We start from the raw sequence: 15,536 nt of genomic DNA, 5'->3' as shown, positions 1-15,536 counted from the left end.
TCGTAACATGCAGTATACAGCTCTTCTTGTGCCTGCAGTGTTTTTTGTGTTCATTTTGTGTGGATGTAGCAGGCCATAGCATAGCCAGCTCTTCTGGGAGAAACTCTTGGATTGTTTTGGAGAGAAAAAGATTCACCATTTGTCTTCTGAGTTTCTCCCTTTGAATCACAGGTTCATGAAGAGGAATGGTGCTGGATTTCCAACCTCAGCTTTCTGTCCTTTAGAGTGGCTCGGGTTCAGAAATACTGTGTGTAGCATCACGTCCAATAAAAATCAGCTGCTGCTCTGCTGAGGACTGTGGGCACTCCTTTACTCCTTTCCTCAGTGACTTAAGAGATGTTGCTCTTTGGTACAAACCTAGAGGTGCCTTCCGTGCAAGTTCCTCTTCAGTCCGCTGCCGTGGTGATTGCTCAAACAACTCCTTGACATCCATTCCTCCCCCAAGATGAATAAAAGCAATGTTCATGAATGCTGACAACAAATGAGAACAGTTCCTAAGCTGCTTATATGTCTGCTCTCTCTCATCTTTAACAGCATGCTAAAAAAAACCCAACTATAATCTTATCAGGACTCTTGAAAATCCTTTGTCAGTTCTTAATTATAACAAAGCTGAAACCAGATGGGGTTTCCTGGTAGTTTGTCCAACCACCTGGATCCCTGCTTTCCTGCAGCCCACGGTAAAAAACTTTGAGAGAAAAAATGTTCAAATGCTGCTTGGGTTTTTTTGTTGGTTTTTTTTTTTCTTTCCCCCCACATGATTTGAAGTCAATGGGCTTTGAAAGTGCAATGTTTTTCACATTAAGTTCTGTTTTCTGACTGATGGTTGTTCAGACCCAGGCAGTTTGTCCCTTAGATGTTCTTCTGTACTTAATAAAAGCAACTTGATATTAGTACAAGTCAGAAACACACTTCTCACTTTTCACCTGGTTTGACTTGCCGGCAAGCTTGGCAGGGTCGGTGTCCCACAGATGGATGGGGCATGCAAGTAAGGTGATATGTCTGGGTTTGAATTGAGATGGTTGTACCTCACTTCGTATCGCAGCCTGGTTGTTAATGTGCAGTAAGAGTGGTGTTGGCATTTTGTTTGCCTCTGTATTGACTGGTTTGATACGTCGTTGGTGTTTTATTGGGTGAAGATTGTAAATAAAACAAATAACTGTTTGCTATTGTAAGTTAAGGTTTTGATCCTTACTGATCATTTCACTAAGGAAGAGAAGCAAAGTGAGTTTTCTTACCTATATCTTTCAGTTCTTGTAATAGGGGGCTCTTTTCCAGGCAAAGTTCTCTTAATTTTTTCTTTCTTTTGCCTTCCTTTGTTCAGCACAAAAGAAATATCAGATGAGACTGCATGTGCTTTTGATACTGACACTTATGCATGTTGCATTTGTTTCTTCATTTCTGTGTTGCAGTAGTTGTAGCGATGAGTCTCAAACCTATGAAACTCTTACCTAGGAGTACATGTAACAGCAGAGGGAGCTTTTGTCTAGAGGAAAAAAAAAAGTTAAATGAAATGTAAAAAAAACCCCACAAAACACAATCTTTGTTCCGTTGTCTCTAAGACACTTATCAGTTCTTCTGTCTGTCCTGTAGACTTCTGACTGTTCTTATTGGTAAGAACAGATCATCTACTATCTCAGAAAAGCTATCTTTCCTCTTCATTTAAGATTTCTGTAAGATTTCATCTATACAGAAAAACTTCTAATGTGCTTTCAGGATTTTTAAAATTTCACAAAGAAATAGGAAAGGATGGGTGAAAACCAGTGTAGCGTGGTGGTCAGCCCAGTGCTGGAGCAGAGCAGGCAGAGTTACCTGATGTATGAAATAGCTATTCTTGGTTAAAAACTAGTATGTAAACACTGTTGCACTTACTTGCAATTTCAGATCAGACGTAACTGACGAAAAGTGTGATTCCTCCCGCCCCCCCAAGCTTCAGATGTTTCTGTCAAATTGAATTCACACAGAAGTTTTTGTCCCGGTTTATTTCTTCATCAGGTCGTTTGGGGTAGTTTTGTGGGAGCTGCTTACAGGAGAGATTCCCTACAAGGATGTGGACTCTTCGGCCATCATTTGGGGAGTGGGCAGTAACAGTCTGCACCTTCCTGTCCCTTCCACATGCCCAGATGGCTTCAAAATCCTCATGAAGCAGACCTGGTAAGAGCCTGAACCCTGCACAGACCTAGGGCTTGCTCCCAGTTCTTGCCAGATACCCAGTAAAACCGATGAAATCAGGGTCAGGGTGGGAGTGTTGAGCCTAGAGCAGAGGGCTCTTGAATACTCTCACACTTGACAAGAGAGCAATAAGTTTTAACGTTTTGGATTCTGTTTCCTTGTGGCAGCAGGCCTGGGCCCCAGAAGGACATTTGGAGCTTAGAGGAAGTAGGAAGAGACCTGTCTGGTTTGCTGGGTGGATGGGGCAGGGAAGGGAGCGGGTAGACACTTAAGACAGGCTAGTGAGGGGGAACGAGTTGACTAGGAGAGAAGCGGGAGAGTAGAGCTTGATGGGAGCCCCAGCAGAGTGACAGTTACCCATGAGTTGCCTGTCCAGTGTGAATCAGGAGCAGGCAGCATGAAGGTCATCTTCAGTAGCCTTCACAGAGGTGGTTGCTTTGTTGTAGCAAAGCAGGTGATAAAAGGTAGCTCTGTGGGAAGAGAAAAGGAGCTGGAAGAAAAGTAGGGGTAAAATTTCGTGAGGCTGGCTCCAGAGTGAAAGGAAATGATTTTTCACTTTGAAACCCACTTGTAAGTGGGTGAACTGGACAAAGAGAAATTTGAGCTTTCTGTATGAAACCAGGATTTTACAGGTATAGATATAGAAAATGCTTTCAGTTTCCTCCATATACCAGATTAGAGTTAAAATTCTTTGTCCTGGGTTATGCATTAATGCTTTGTCTTTGTAATTGCATTTTGACACAGTGTAAGTGGTATTCCAGCATTTTCCCACTGCATGAGTTTTACCAGCTACCCTCTTGATGACACAAAGGGAAAAACAGGCCAGAGCATCTATGGATCTTTTCAAGTGGCTGTTTACCCCCCCTGACTGTGAGCTGCAGCAGGTTGTGCTGTTGCAGGATCTGTGCTGAGATGTGCTCTGCCTGGCTGTGCTTCTACGCGTGGCTGCAAAAGGCAGGAAGCAGTTTGTGCAGCTCTGAGCACTGAGTACACACACTTGTATCCCCACCTAGTGGAAGTAGGTGGTTTGTAGGGGAGAGATGGCTGAAGAAGCTGTTTCTTGTCCTGAGCACTGAATTCATGCAGCAAGTCTGGTGGGTTCAGTCCTGAAGCTCGAGTGCTTGTCTCTTTTTTCAGATACCAGTGTTTTTGTACTTGAATGTGATCTTAGAGACGTTCAGTGCATTACAATACTGTGTAGACTTAGGCATTTATGATGTGCAACGTAGATATGTTCGGTGTTTATAGACACCCTGTTTTGTGGAATGTAAATTATCATTTCTACTAGACTGATTATTCCCATTATAAAATTTGGAAATTAACGGGATAATGAACTGAGATCTGTTTCTTCTCAACAAACAAGTTAGGAACAGTTTCAGTTTGTATCCTATCTTTCACTTTGTAATCACATTTTCTTATTTTAAATAGTTTTTCATCTCTTTTGTTTCTTCAGAATAGATCATCACAAACCAAAAACCGAATACCAAACAGCTCTAGCACAATAAACTCTCATTGAGCAAAAGAGAAAACCAGAAAAGCTCCTTTGCTCTAATCTGTCAGCTACACTATTCAGAGAATATGTTCTAGTGAGAAACCCTTTCAGAAGGGTAGGAGTAGCTAGCAATGTTAACTTCAGCTCATGCTTGGGTATTTGTTTTGCTCCAGGCAGAGCAAGCCCCGGAATCGTCCCTCCTTCCGGCAGACACTGATGCATCTGGACATCGCATCTGCTGACGTGCTGGCTACTCCTCAGGAAACCTATTTCAAATCACAGGTAACTGGAGGATGGCTGTAGCCCATGAGTACTGGAGTTAGCTCCAAGGATCTGATTTTGGAGGCTGCATTGAGTACAGCAGAAGTCTGGATCCATGATTTCAGTTTGATTCTTGGGGAGAAGCAAACTGATGGGTATTTGAAAATCTTTTACTCAAACTTTCACAAACTGAGACATCTGCTGACTTTAGTCAGAAACTCAACGTTGTCTCATTCACTTCTCCCTGAAACTGCTGACTTCAGTTGTTCCGCTCCCAGCTGTTCTCCCAGTACTGTTGTACAGGAGAGCATGAGATTGCTGAGAGAGGAACTGCTGCATTTATAGTGAAGATGAGCAGGGCAGCCAGTGGGACAAAGAGCTGTTACAGGTCAGTGAAGGGACTCTGGGACTTTCAGGGAAGATCTAAAAGTATGTTCTTAGAGATTCCTCCGAGGCCTACCCAGCGAGCTATTGTCTGCTCCCAAGGAGGGAATGAGAATGAAACCTTGCCTCCAAGTATAGAGGATCTATATGGTGTTGGGGTGTATGTGAGGAAGTGGGTGCATTTAGTAAAACTGCAAGAATCAGGGCTTCAAGGGGCAAATAGAGTTAGTATCACCCTAGTGACAGTCATCGTTGTCATGAATATGGGTTTCCAAATCATAAGACTTTCTGTTTACTTTAAATGCCAAAAGGGAAGAAAATGTTGTCTTAGGATGAAAAAAGCTTTAGGAATTTTTAAAAATATTTTTTAGAAAATGCAGATATATTTTAAATGATCTAATCGGAGCACAAAATTGGAAATTCCATTTGAAAATGCTGAAACTAAACATGCTGCAATGTTGTTACCCAGAATAATTCAGCTAACAGAAACATGTTTTCAACCCGAACCTGTAACTTTCTGCAGACACAAAGAATATTGCCCAAGAGTTTTTCTTTGGTGCAACTAGGGATCCCAATCCTTTGTAAATACCTGAAAGTAAATTGCTTCCCTAGGCTGAATGGAGAGAAGAAGTGAAGAAACATTTTGAGAAAATTAAAAGTGAAGGAACTTGTATCCACCGGCTAGATGAAGAATTGATTCGTCGTCGAAGAGAAGAGCTGAGGTCTGTTGACAGTCTTTTATGTTTACTTTTCCCATCCAGCCTTCTCTTCACCAGCTAAATGAGCCCAGCTCCCTCAGCTTCTCTTCACAGGGCATGTGCTCCAGCCCCTGACTGTCTTCATGCTCCTTTTGTACTGAGGACCCCAAACCAGGACTCGGTATTCCTGGTGGCATAAATTCGGGCAGCCTAAATTCCTTGTGAGTCCAGAAACTGAGATTCCCACGGGCATGCCCTAGGCCTTGAGCAGTGCTTGGCTGATGGAAAGCTAGAGAGAGAGAGAGAAACAGTGGAAACTGTCCCTGCTCTTGGGCAATCTGAACAGTTTGCTCCAGGCAAGATGGGCAAAGCCTTCTGTGTTTATCAGGGAATATTTCTGCCTGAGTTTTGGTGTTTGTGATAACAGCACTGAAGCAGGTACATCTATCTCAGTGGAAAAATGCATCTTGCAGTTTGCTGTGGGCTTTCTGTGCCCTGATACTTTCTTTGGATTAGTTATTTCCAGAGAAGTGAACACACTCCGATTTCAGCCCACTGAAATTCATTTTGAACATTAGACCGACTTAAAAATGAAAGCAGAATGTTTATTTAAGAAAGGAAAGTGTTATCTTCTGTGATACAAATTTGCAAATATAGTTATGACAGAGAAGCATACAACACCAAATAGCAGTTCTATGTCAAACCTAAGAAACAAAAGGAAACCTTGTTCAGCCAGTTTGATATAGTTGTTGATCAGTGTTCCCTAGCCCTAGGGAGCCTTTGATGGTCCCATCTTTCAGCTGTGGTTCAAGATGTCTTCTGCAACTATACTGTAGCTGTAGGGGCATATTGCTTTCTATGAAATACAAACAGATGATTCCTTTCCCTCTTTCTTTAGAAGCTGACTTAACCCCTTCTCTGTGCAAGATGATCAGGGCTTGGCCAAAGGGCTTGTGGATGCATGTGAGGCATTTGCAGCTTCTCTAGTGAGAAGTGTTGCCACTCTTTCAGGACTGTTAAATGCTTTCTAAATCATATCACGATTCATTGCTGTATCAAGCTCTTAATTGTCATTCACAGTTAGCTCTATCTGGGGTTCAGTGCAAAACAGCTGGCAAATTTGACTTTTAGAAGGCCTTTTCCTAAAGCACCTGTACTTTTCCTTATTCTCTCTTGATCCATGGACATCAGATTGTGGAATAATGATTTTTCTGTTTTTCAGACATGCATTGGATATCCGTGAACACTATGAGAGGAAGCTGGAGCGAGCCAATAACTTATACATGGAGCTCAGTGCTATTATGCTGCAGCTGGAGGTCCGTGAGAAGGAGCTCATAAAGTATGTATTTCTGGGCATAATAGCATGCCATGCACGTGGCAATATGCATACAGGAGAAAAAAAACAATGGTTCATTTCTAAACTGCATAGTGGTATTTGTAGATTTAGTGTCCCCTGACAAACTTAGAGGGTAAAGAAAGAGCTGGCAAGCAGAGAGAGGCCCCTTAAGAGCAGATTACTGCAGACCACTTAGTGCACATATCGTTACCCAGCGTTTACTGACTGGGAGAAAGGCACCTTTCCCATTTGGTGTTGGCATCCTTTGGCCCCTTTGAAAAGAGAAAAGCAGTGCTGTTTCTGGACTGTGCGCCAGGGCCCTGTTCCAACTGCCTGATCTCTGCAGAGAGAATTTAGAAAATGACTATGTCCTTTCCCAGAACAGCATGTTGTGTTGCACCCAGCCATAGCTGAGAAACAGGCACGCGGTCTGCTTGCAGTGGAGCTGTGGTCCTGTCCAGCAGGAGCTGCAGTTGGATAAAGAGAGAACTGATGTTGGTTTTTTTTTTTTCTTCCCCAATGTTTCAGGAGGGAACAAGCAGTGGAAAAGAAATACCCTGGGACTTACAAACGCCACCCAGTCAGACCAATAATCCACCCCAATACAGTGGAGAAGTTGATGAAGAGGAAAGGTGTCTCCCATAAACCAGGCAGCCAGACTAAACGGTAAGAAGTAACAACCCAGTTCTGTGCCAGGAACCAGTGGTAGATCCCCACTGAGAAGAGCAGGCAGCTTACTTCCCTTTGAGTCTGATGACAGCACAGGACAGGCCAAAGGAGTGTTCACTCTTGGGCCTGGTCTGATCCTCAGAACCACAACTGTTTATTGTCTTAAGGTAAAAGGGATGAATCCTGCTATCCCTTGTGCCTGGGCAGCTCTCTGGAACCATTTAGTCCATATGATTTTTTCACAGATGATGGTACTTTGACAGGAGGTATCTAATATGTTGTCTCAAATTCCTAACTATCCAAGCAAAGAGCAGTTAGATCATCCTTGCCTTGAATGGTAATAAGCAGGGTGAGGGATTGTGGAAATCATCCAGCCCTCAGGGAGGATGGGTTCATTGTTGAAGAATTAAATTGGGATTTGAGATTTGGGAATTCATACTGTCCTTTCAGCTATTTCTCTCCTGCATGACTTTCAGAAAGTGAGATTTTTTTTTTTTTTCCAGAGGAGTTGTCTATTTTATTCTTCCCTTTTCTGGGATTTCCAGGAGTTAGAGTCTCCTGATTAATGGTGAATAATCACTTCTGAATTAGTATCCACATGTGCTTCTGAAATGAGCAGGCTGATAACTATCAGCAGATTGGGACCCTATTGTGCTGAGCATTGTATATGCACACAGTAAGAGACATGCCCTACACCAAGGTCTTAGGAGGGAGCTATTTTGGGAGCAGAACATCAAAATAAGGGTGGAAAAAGGAGAGTATGTGGCAGGTATTGAAAAAGCAGCAAGAAGGGAGTGTAGAGCGTGATGGGCTGAACAGCAAGGACATTTTGTGGAGAGAATCAAAGGAAACTAAATGCAGAAGTCAAACAGCTGAAGGGGAGGGAAGCCTGTAGATTTCAGAAAGCAGAGTGTGCTTTTGGCTACAGCTGCCTCTTCATCCTGGCTCTGAGCCGATGTAATTTCTTAGTTTGTGGTTTAATGTGTGACTTCTGCTGACTGTCTCTCAGGCCAGATCTACTGAAGTCAGAGGGCATACCCAGCACAGAAGCAGCATCCAATGGCTCACCAGTCTCAGGAAGTCCCAAAATGTCAACACTGAGTGGCAAAAGCCGCTACCGCAGTAAGCCACGTCACCGCCGAGGGAACAGCAAAGGCAGCTACAATGATTTTGCAGGGATCTTGAAAAACCAGCCAGTGCAAGATGATGCACCCCCACCTCCACCTCATATTCATTCTCATCATCCCAGCCTACCACAGCAACATGGCCACAGCCATCCCCATGGCCATCACTCACGGCTTCATGCCCACGGACAAGATATTGCCAACTGCGCAAACAACTTAAGGTACTTTGGCCCTGCAGCAGCGCTGCGGAGCCCTCTCAGTAACCATGCGCAAAGGCGGATGTCTGGTTCAAGCCCCGATCTCATCTCTGCTGCCATGGAAGCAGATTGCCGAAGGAATCTGGAGAGCAAAGAAAGCAAAGCTGATCATTGGGAGTGTTGCAAAACAGATCCATATAATTCCTGTCTTCAGTGCAGGGAAGAGGACAGTGGTCAGGTACAGATGTCATCTGTTGAAACAGGGATGAGCCATTCTCAATCACCAACATCTGTTTCCCTATACGAAAATGCGCAGTTCATTGAGAAGATGGAAGAAGAGGGCTTCAGCAACTGTAAGTCAGCGTCTGCCCTAGGCACTCCCCAGCACATGGCTTCCTCAGTGCTACCTTGCAAAGCAAGACCCCTTCAAAAGGTAAAGACAAAGCATAGTGACTTGAAAAAAAACAAAGCTTGCTCCTCTTTTCTCTCTCCACCAAAAGATGTGTAGCATAGGCTAGTGTCTGGATATAGAATAGTAGCAAAGCCATGTTTCCCATGCACATAGCAGTAGTTACATGTACAACTTTATCTTAAAGAGATCTTGCCCATCTGAACTTGGCTTTGTGATCTGGACATACTTTTAAAGTCAATTTTACTGAGAAGTACTGTAGGCATATTGGAGCATACTGCTAATAATGAGGGTTGTCAAATGTGGTTTTGATAGGGCCTAGTTCTGTTACTTGCTATTTAGCCAGTTTTTGTTCCAGCTGAAACTTGGTCTACTGAATTTTTGTTGTTGAAACAGTCTCAATGTTTTCAAGCCTTTCTCAAAACAAAGGAAGGCGTAAATGCATTCTTTTGGTGATGTTAAATATCATGTACCAGTTTCATTGAGAATCTGTAGTGCTGTGCCTCGGAACAGAACTTCAACATTTACCATGGTCTTGGGGACATGCCTTTTGCTGCACCTGCTAGAAACAGTCCCCCTTGACCAAACGTCATAGTTCTCATGTATTTTGTGAAGACTTTGCAAGAGTCAAAAAGATGTTACAGCACAGTTGTACAGAAACAGTTCTTCATTCCTCCTGCTTCCATCCAGGTGGTGAGAGAAGTAGGAACCAGTCTGAGTGGAGTTCAAAGAGCCGGAAAACTGGGCCTGAGTGGAAAAGTGAAGGAAAATAGGATGGGTACCAGACCAAGAGTGTGATTTGGGCCCAGAATGAAGGGAGGAGCAGGAGCTCATATTACAAAGGGATGGGATGAGATAGAGGCTGAATCTGAACCAGGGGTTGGCAGGTTGGAGAGGCTAGAAGGAGGCTGTAAAAACCAAGAGTGCAGGGGGTGGATTTGGATGGGAAAAGGAGAATAAAAGGCTCTGTGCTCACTGAGGTAGAGAATGGAACAAAACTCAAGTTTTCCTAGTTGGTGAAACCCACCTGCAAAGGCTGTGTCATGCTCCATCCTGCTTTATGATGGGCTCACGTAGAAGAGGGTCGAAGTCGTAAAGCCAAGAGTGCCAGATCAGCTCAATAATTTATGTGGATTTTAGTGTGATACTAATTACTTGATTTGCTTCTGTAAAATTCCGGAACATTATGTACTCGTTGCCTGCTAAAGTACTCCAGTGTATTTCAAAGTCAGTCACTCCAAATTCAGAAATGGCAGCATTAAGACTGCCTGAAATAATCTGGTAAGAAGTCTGAGTCAGTTTTCACTGATTTGCAAGTTCTTTTCTTGCCTAGATTGTTGCAGCCCATTGACAGAGTGACTTTGTCCTGGAGGACCAAGGGGCAACCATGTAGTTGCATGTTTGTTCTTTCACAAATGTGATATCATTCTTGTCCTTGTTTTCTGCCAGAGCGGTGATGACTCTTCAGAGGAGGAAGAGGGCGAAGTAGACAGTGAAGTGGAATTTCCTCGTAGACAAAGGTAAAAGGTGAATTCACTCTGATCTCTCTTTGGTGGGACAAAACTCAGGAGGACAACTGTCATAGCAGCTGCACACCAGCATTGAAACTGCGGAAGGTGCTGGCAAAAGAACAGAATCACATTCAGTGCATCCCATCTGCCCTCGGTGATCTTCCATGTTCACGCACTGTTTTCAGCCTGTTCTGAGATGTTTTCTTCAGCACAGCTTTTCTGTTGCAGGCTGTTTGTAGCACAACTTGGTCACACTTGATAACATTATTCAGCCTATAAAAATAAGCTTCTGCATCTGTTTCACCAGAATCAGACTTACTGGATGTTGGGATCCTTTGTGAACTCTTTCAAATGTTGTTTATTTACTGTTGCTGCAGTAGGACTGACTCCAGCATCTTTGTAGTTGAATTCAAGTAGGATTGAAGAGCTAAGTAACAAAGCAGCAGATCAAATTTGGTGATGTTGCCCGTAAAATAAGAGACTTGAGGGGGCGTTCCTACCTAAGCATATGCAATAACGGGCTTTACAGTCCTGTGCTCAGGAAAGAGATCGTGGCATTGGTGTAGTAGCTTTATGAAAGCAGCTGCTTGAAGTGCAGAAGTGATCCAGTGGGCAAATAGGTTAAGGGTTGTTAGGAAAGGAGCAGAGAAAAGAAAATAAAAGCTTGTCTGCTGTTGTATACCTCCATGGCACACCTGCAGCTTGAATCCTAAATGCCACCTTCATTGCTCCAGCTCAAAGACCATGGTAAAATTTGAAAAGGTACTGAGAAGTGTGACAAGAATGGTTACAGACGGTTTCCATAGAAGAAGAGATTAAATCCATGAGGAATGTTTGTCTAGCAGGAGGAGAGGCAATACTGGAGGTGCATGAAATTGTATTTTATGTGGAGAAAATAGACAAGGAATGATTCCTCACATTCATGTTAGGGACACCTAGTGAAGCAAACAGAGGACTTAAAATGACCAAAAAGTAGTGCTTTTTCCATCCAAAACATTTTCAGATGTGGAGCTCATTGTCAAAGTATGCTGTGGAAATCAAAACATAAACAAGTCATAAGTGTTAAATTTATGGCATATAGATCCATCAGTGCTGTTAAGCACTGTCATCCAGGTTTGATCTTCAGCTCAGAAGTCTGATTTGCTGAATGGTACAAACCAGAAAGATATGCCAGGAGAAAGCAGGCTCTGTCTGCACACCCTGTTCTCATACTTTTCCCAGATCATGTCTTCCTGTGTAGGGTTGGAGACAGAACGCTGGGCTAGATGAGTTTTCTGACTTAGACGGTTCTTGTGTGATTGTTGCTTCTTCTGTGATTTACTAACTTGGAAAACAAATTGCCTTTCTTGAATTCAATGTGACGTCCTGTTATGGGTCTCCTGGCATGTTCAGTCAACTGATATTTTGTACCATTACTGTTGAATCCTGGCATGAGGTGATTTCCACATTCAAGTAACTGTGAGCTTATTTTTTGAGCACACATACCTAAATTCTAGCCTGGCTGTTGGGATTGCTGCCAGGTGATGCAGATATTCCCAACTGAATTATCTTGAACCCTACAGTACAGCCTTTCTTTAGAAAAAAGGACTGTTAAAGAAAAATATGCTCCTGGGCGGATCAGCTAATACGAACATGTAGCAGACAAGACCAAATAAGAACAGATTAATTTAAAGATGCAGCTCTTGAACTAAATAATTCAAAAGGTGGTAGATTTCCATAGCTCCAAGATGTGAAAGGCAGCCCAACACTTTGCAGAGCTCTTGCTGCCAGCCTTGCAGATCACTTATGAATCAGCTGGAGATGTGTTCTTAGAGTGGGAAGAGGCTCTTGGAGAGTTGATGTAAAGCCTTTTGTAGGGATAGGACCTGTTTTGCTCAAAGACATTTTTGGAAGGATCAAGCCCTTAGCCCAGTGTGGAGAAGCGACCAGGCAGTATTGAGTGCACTGTGCCTGAGTGGTATCTACTAGGGAGAACAGGATTGAGCCCCCTGGGCTGCCTGTTACAGTGAGCAAGCCCTATTCTTGTGCTGAAGATGCCAGTTAAAAGCACAGGTGCAAAAATCTGCTCTGTATTGCATGCTACAGAAAGGAAGATGAGAGGTTTGCCTGGGGAACCTGTGTAAGGATGTAGTAGCCACTCTGCATTCACTGCACTACTAATGTGAGGGTTTTGGTTGTGATATGTCTTGAAAGAAAGCTGCCTGGTAACTTTGCTACACGTCAGAAACAGCGTTCCTTATGCTCGAACTGTAACGCTGCACTGTCTTGCCAGCTCATTCTTACTCTGTGCAGTGAGAGCATGTGCAGAAACCTGTCCACTGAGAAGCTGTAACTTTTCTAGCTGGTGGTGGGCTCCTGGGGACAGGCTCACCCAGGGCTGAGTGGGCACCAGGAGTGGGGTCTGTTGAGGCCAGTTGTAGCAGTGTAGCCAAACACAGCACCCAGGAAATTGCTTTTCCTCTGGAATTGGAGGCACTGTGATACAAGCTGAACTACTCTCCTGCTTTGCAGACCTCACCGCTGTATTAGTAGCTGCCAGTCCTACTCAACCTTCAGCTCGGAGAACTTCTCGGTGTCAGATGGAGAGGAGGGGAACACAAGTGATCATTCAAACAGCCCAGATGAGCTGGCCACCAAGCTGGAAGATGAGCTGGCTGAGAAGCTGGAGGACATGTTGTCTCAGACTCCAGAGATCCCCATTGAAATCTCCACCCAGTCTGATGGGCTTTCAGACAAAGAGTGTGCTGTGCGGAGAGTCAAGACTCAGATGTCTCTGGGCAAACTTTGTGCAGATGAACACAGCTGTGAGGTGAGTTGTAAGTTAAGCAATCCCCTCTTCCTTCTATTGAGTGGAAAAAAAAAAGTTATGGAAAGGAATCCAACGGTCAGAAAGTTGGATGACTGCCTAGGAAATGCTGTGATAGATGTACCTACAGCAAAGCAACTGCTTAATCATAGAATCATAGAATTATTAAGGTTGGAAGAGACCTCTAAGATCATCGAGTCCAACCGTCAACCCAACACCACCATGCCCACTAAACCATGTCCCTAAGTGCCTCATCTACCCGTCTTTTAAATACCTCCAGGGATGGTGACTCAACCACTTCCCTGGGCAAATACCCAGTCTTTCTCATACTTGGCCAGATGAGTAGACAGGGGAAAGTAGCACAAACAAAGTTGAATATAATTTGCTGGTCAAGATGAGTGTGATATTGGGAGGGCATCGGATTTGCAGTTGCATTAAGTGGGACAAAAAATAGTACATAAAGTAGATAATGAAACAGAAGGGATATCAACTGTCTGCCTCAAACTTATCCATTGGCAGCCTTGCTGATGAAGCTAGAATGATTTTCTTCCTTTTACTGTCTTTCAAGTGTTTGGGAGGGGTAGGGCAGAGCCTGCTGCACCATCTTCTCATAATTCCGCCTGTGTTTGATAGTGCTCTGACCAGATATTTTTCTGCTGTCCCCTCGTTAAGGGGAGACAAGTGACCTTTGGTAGGGCGATTGTGTGTTGTTGCTATTTCCTGTGTTTTGCCAATCTTTCCTTCCCTGCTGGTGGTGACCTTTGCCTGTCTGCTGTTACAGATTGGGATGGTGTCGTTGATCTGCAGTGCAGGAATGTTGCTCAAGTCTTCCCCTTTCCTTTTACTTTGCAGAACCCAGCACAGTTTGGAGAATCAGACTGTGACTCTTCTGAAGGGGAGTGTTCTGATGCCACGGTCAGGACCAATAAGCCCTGCAGCTCTGCTACTTGGTAATACAGATCTCCCCCAAAGCTTCCTGATACTGGCATTTTGATTTCCCTGAGATTCCACTTCATTCCCCTTCATCACACTTTACAGGAAGAGAAGATGCTTCTCCTTCCCACCCCAGGAGTGATTTGCAATAACCTGAATCTCTGGAAAATGTCCAAATGAAATTAATTCTCTTTGAGCATTTCAATCAAGAATGGCAGGGATGTATTTTATTGAATAATCTAGTTACTGTAACATGGATATTTATTTTTTTGACATTTTAACACTTTTTACTGTAAAGAGTGGATTGTATTTATAGACACACAGACTTGTTGCAAAAAAAAAAAAAGTTCAGAAAGCAAGCACATTACAGAGAAACATCCTGAGAGTCCTGCCTGGACAGCTTTGTGTACAAATGTGGGGGGATTCTCTTGCTGCTTTCACAGGGGACCAGGCCTCGTGGCCCTGAAGATTGGAGAACAGATCAAGAAAACTAAACCATTCAGTCTTATCAAATGAGGAAGCATAAAAAGACCTTACTATAGGGTAACCTGTGAACAAAGCATATTCAGTATAACCAGCTGGGTCATTTTTAATCAGAAGGTGGACATGTTCCTGGAGAAAATTGGTACCGAGGTGCTAACATCCAGGGTCTTCTGAGTCGATACATCCCCAGGAATGTAATAGTGGGTTTTATTTTAAAGATTTTTAGTTTCTTTTTTTTAATCAGCATTTTGTTGTGAGATCCTGCAAATGTATTCTAACCTCGTCCTCTCGAGAATTGGTATAAGAGCACTTGTTCACGTCGTCCTTGCTTCACTCTGGCAGTGTCAATCTCCAGTTGAGCAGGGAAACCTCTTTCAGATGCAGTGTGCCATTTCCCAGTTTACTTCCTCCTCTTACCTCCTGTCTGTTTCAGTCAGTCAAAGAAATCAATCAGATCAGTGTTGGAAAAGCAAGAACTTGCAAACCGTGGAAAGCACATTCTGCAGAGCCTGAGCACTCTTCTGGGGAGGAAACTGGAGATGCCTGTAGTGGACTTGGAGAAGCAGTCTCTCACCTACAACAGCATCGAGAACCAGCAGAGAGCTGTGTGTTGAGGGGGAAGACTGGGAATCACTGGCCTAGATAAGAGCATCAGCCCTGCTCTGTCTCCTTATTCACTGTACATTCTTGAAAGCATTAACAGCTGCCTGCCCTTCATGTCAGACTTTGTGCAAAACAGGTTGCACAGGGAATCTTGATGGTGGCTGTGGCACAGCTGTGTCTCGGGTGTACCCTGAGGCCTCTTGTTTCTCCTTCAAGCTGAAATTCTGCAGGTGAAAGTGAGGATAGTACTGGTACGTGACAGGCCGAGGCATTGGTAGATGAGAAAAATTTGTTTTCTGATAGAACTCATAGTGCCTTCCCTTCAAACACTACTCTTCTAAATCAATATCTAAAGAGAACAAAATGATAGAGCACGTTTCCCCCCCACCTTAGCTGATGTCCCCCTGCAAGAGCTTTCACTCTGCCCTTCCTAGCGTGCTGGCTGGCGCGGCTGTGCCATG

At 43.8% G+C, this 15,536-nt stretch overlaps 1 protein-coding gene across 1 annotated transcript in view; it reads left to right on the top strand.

The window, feature by feature from the left end:
* The window catches only part of MAP3K13 (mitogen-activated protein kinase kinase kinase 13), a 77,979-nt gene extending 62,896 nt beyond the window's left edge, over positions 1-15,083 (top strand). Inside the window, exons 7-15 of the mRNA XM_009323988.1 lie at positions 1,993-2,151; positions 3,835-3,943; positions 4,919-5,028; positions 6,227-6,343; positions 6,869-7,006; positions 8,019-8,763; positions 10,189-10,259; positions 12,762-13,059; positions 13,909-15,083. Coding sequence (XP_009322263.1) covers positions 1,993-2,151; positions 3,835-3,943; positions 4,919-5,028; positions 6,227-6,343; positions 6,869-7,006; positions 8,019-8,763; positions 10,189-10,259; positions 12,762-13,059; positions 13,909-14,010 — 1,849 coding nt within the window. The 3' untranslated portion in view covers positions 14,011-15,083. The remainder of the gene's footprint in view (positions 1-1,992; positions 2,152-3,834; positions 3,944-4,918; positions 5,029-6,226; positions 6,344-6,868; positions 7,007-8,018; positions 8,764-10,188; positions 10,260-12,761; positions 13,060-13,908) is intronic.
* Positions 15,084-15,536: the final 453 nt, after the last annotated feature.

This window comes from Pygoscelis adeliae, unplaced genomic scaffold (assembly GCF_000699105.1).
Source record: "Pygoscelis adeliae isolate BGI_AS28 unplaced genomic scaffold, ASM69910v1 Scaffold485, whole genome shotgun sequence".
Classification (NCBI taxonomy): domain Eukaryota; kingdom Metazoa; phylum Chordata; class Aves; order Sphenisciformes; family Spheniscidae; genus Pygoscelis; species Pygoscelis adeliae.
This window is presented reverse-complemented; position numbering and strand designations above follow the sequence as displayed.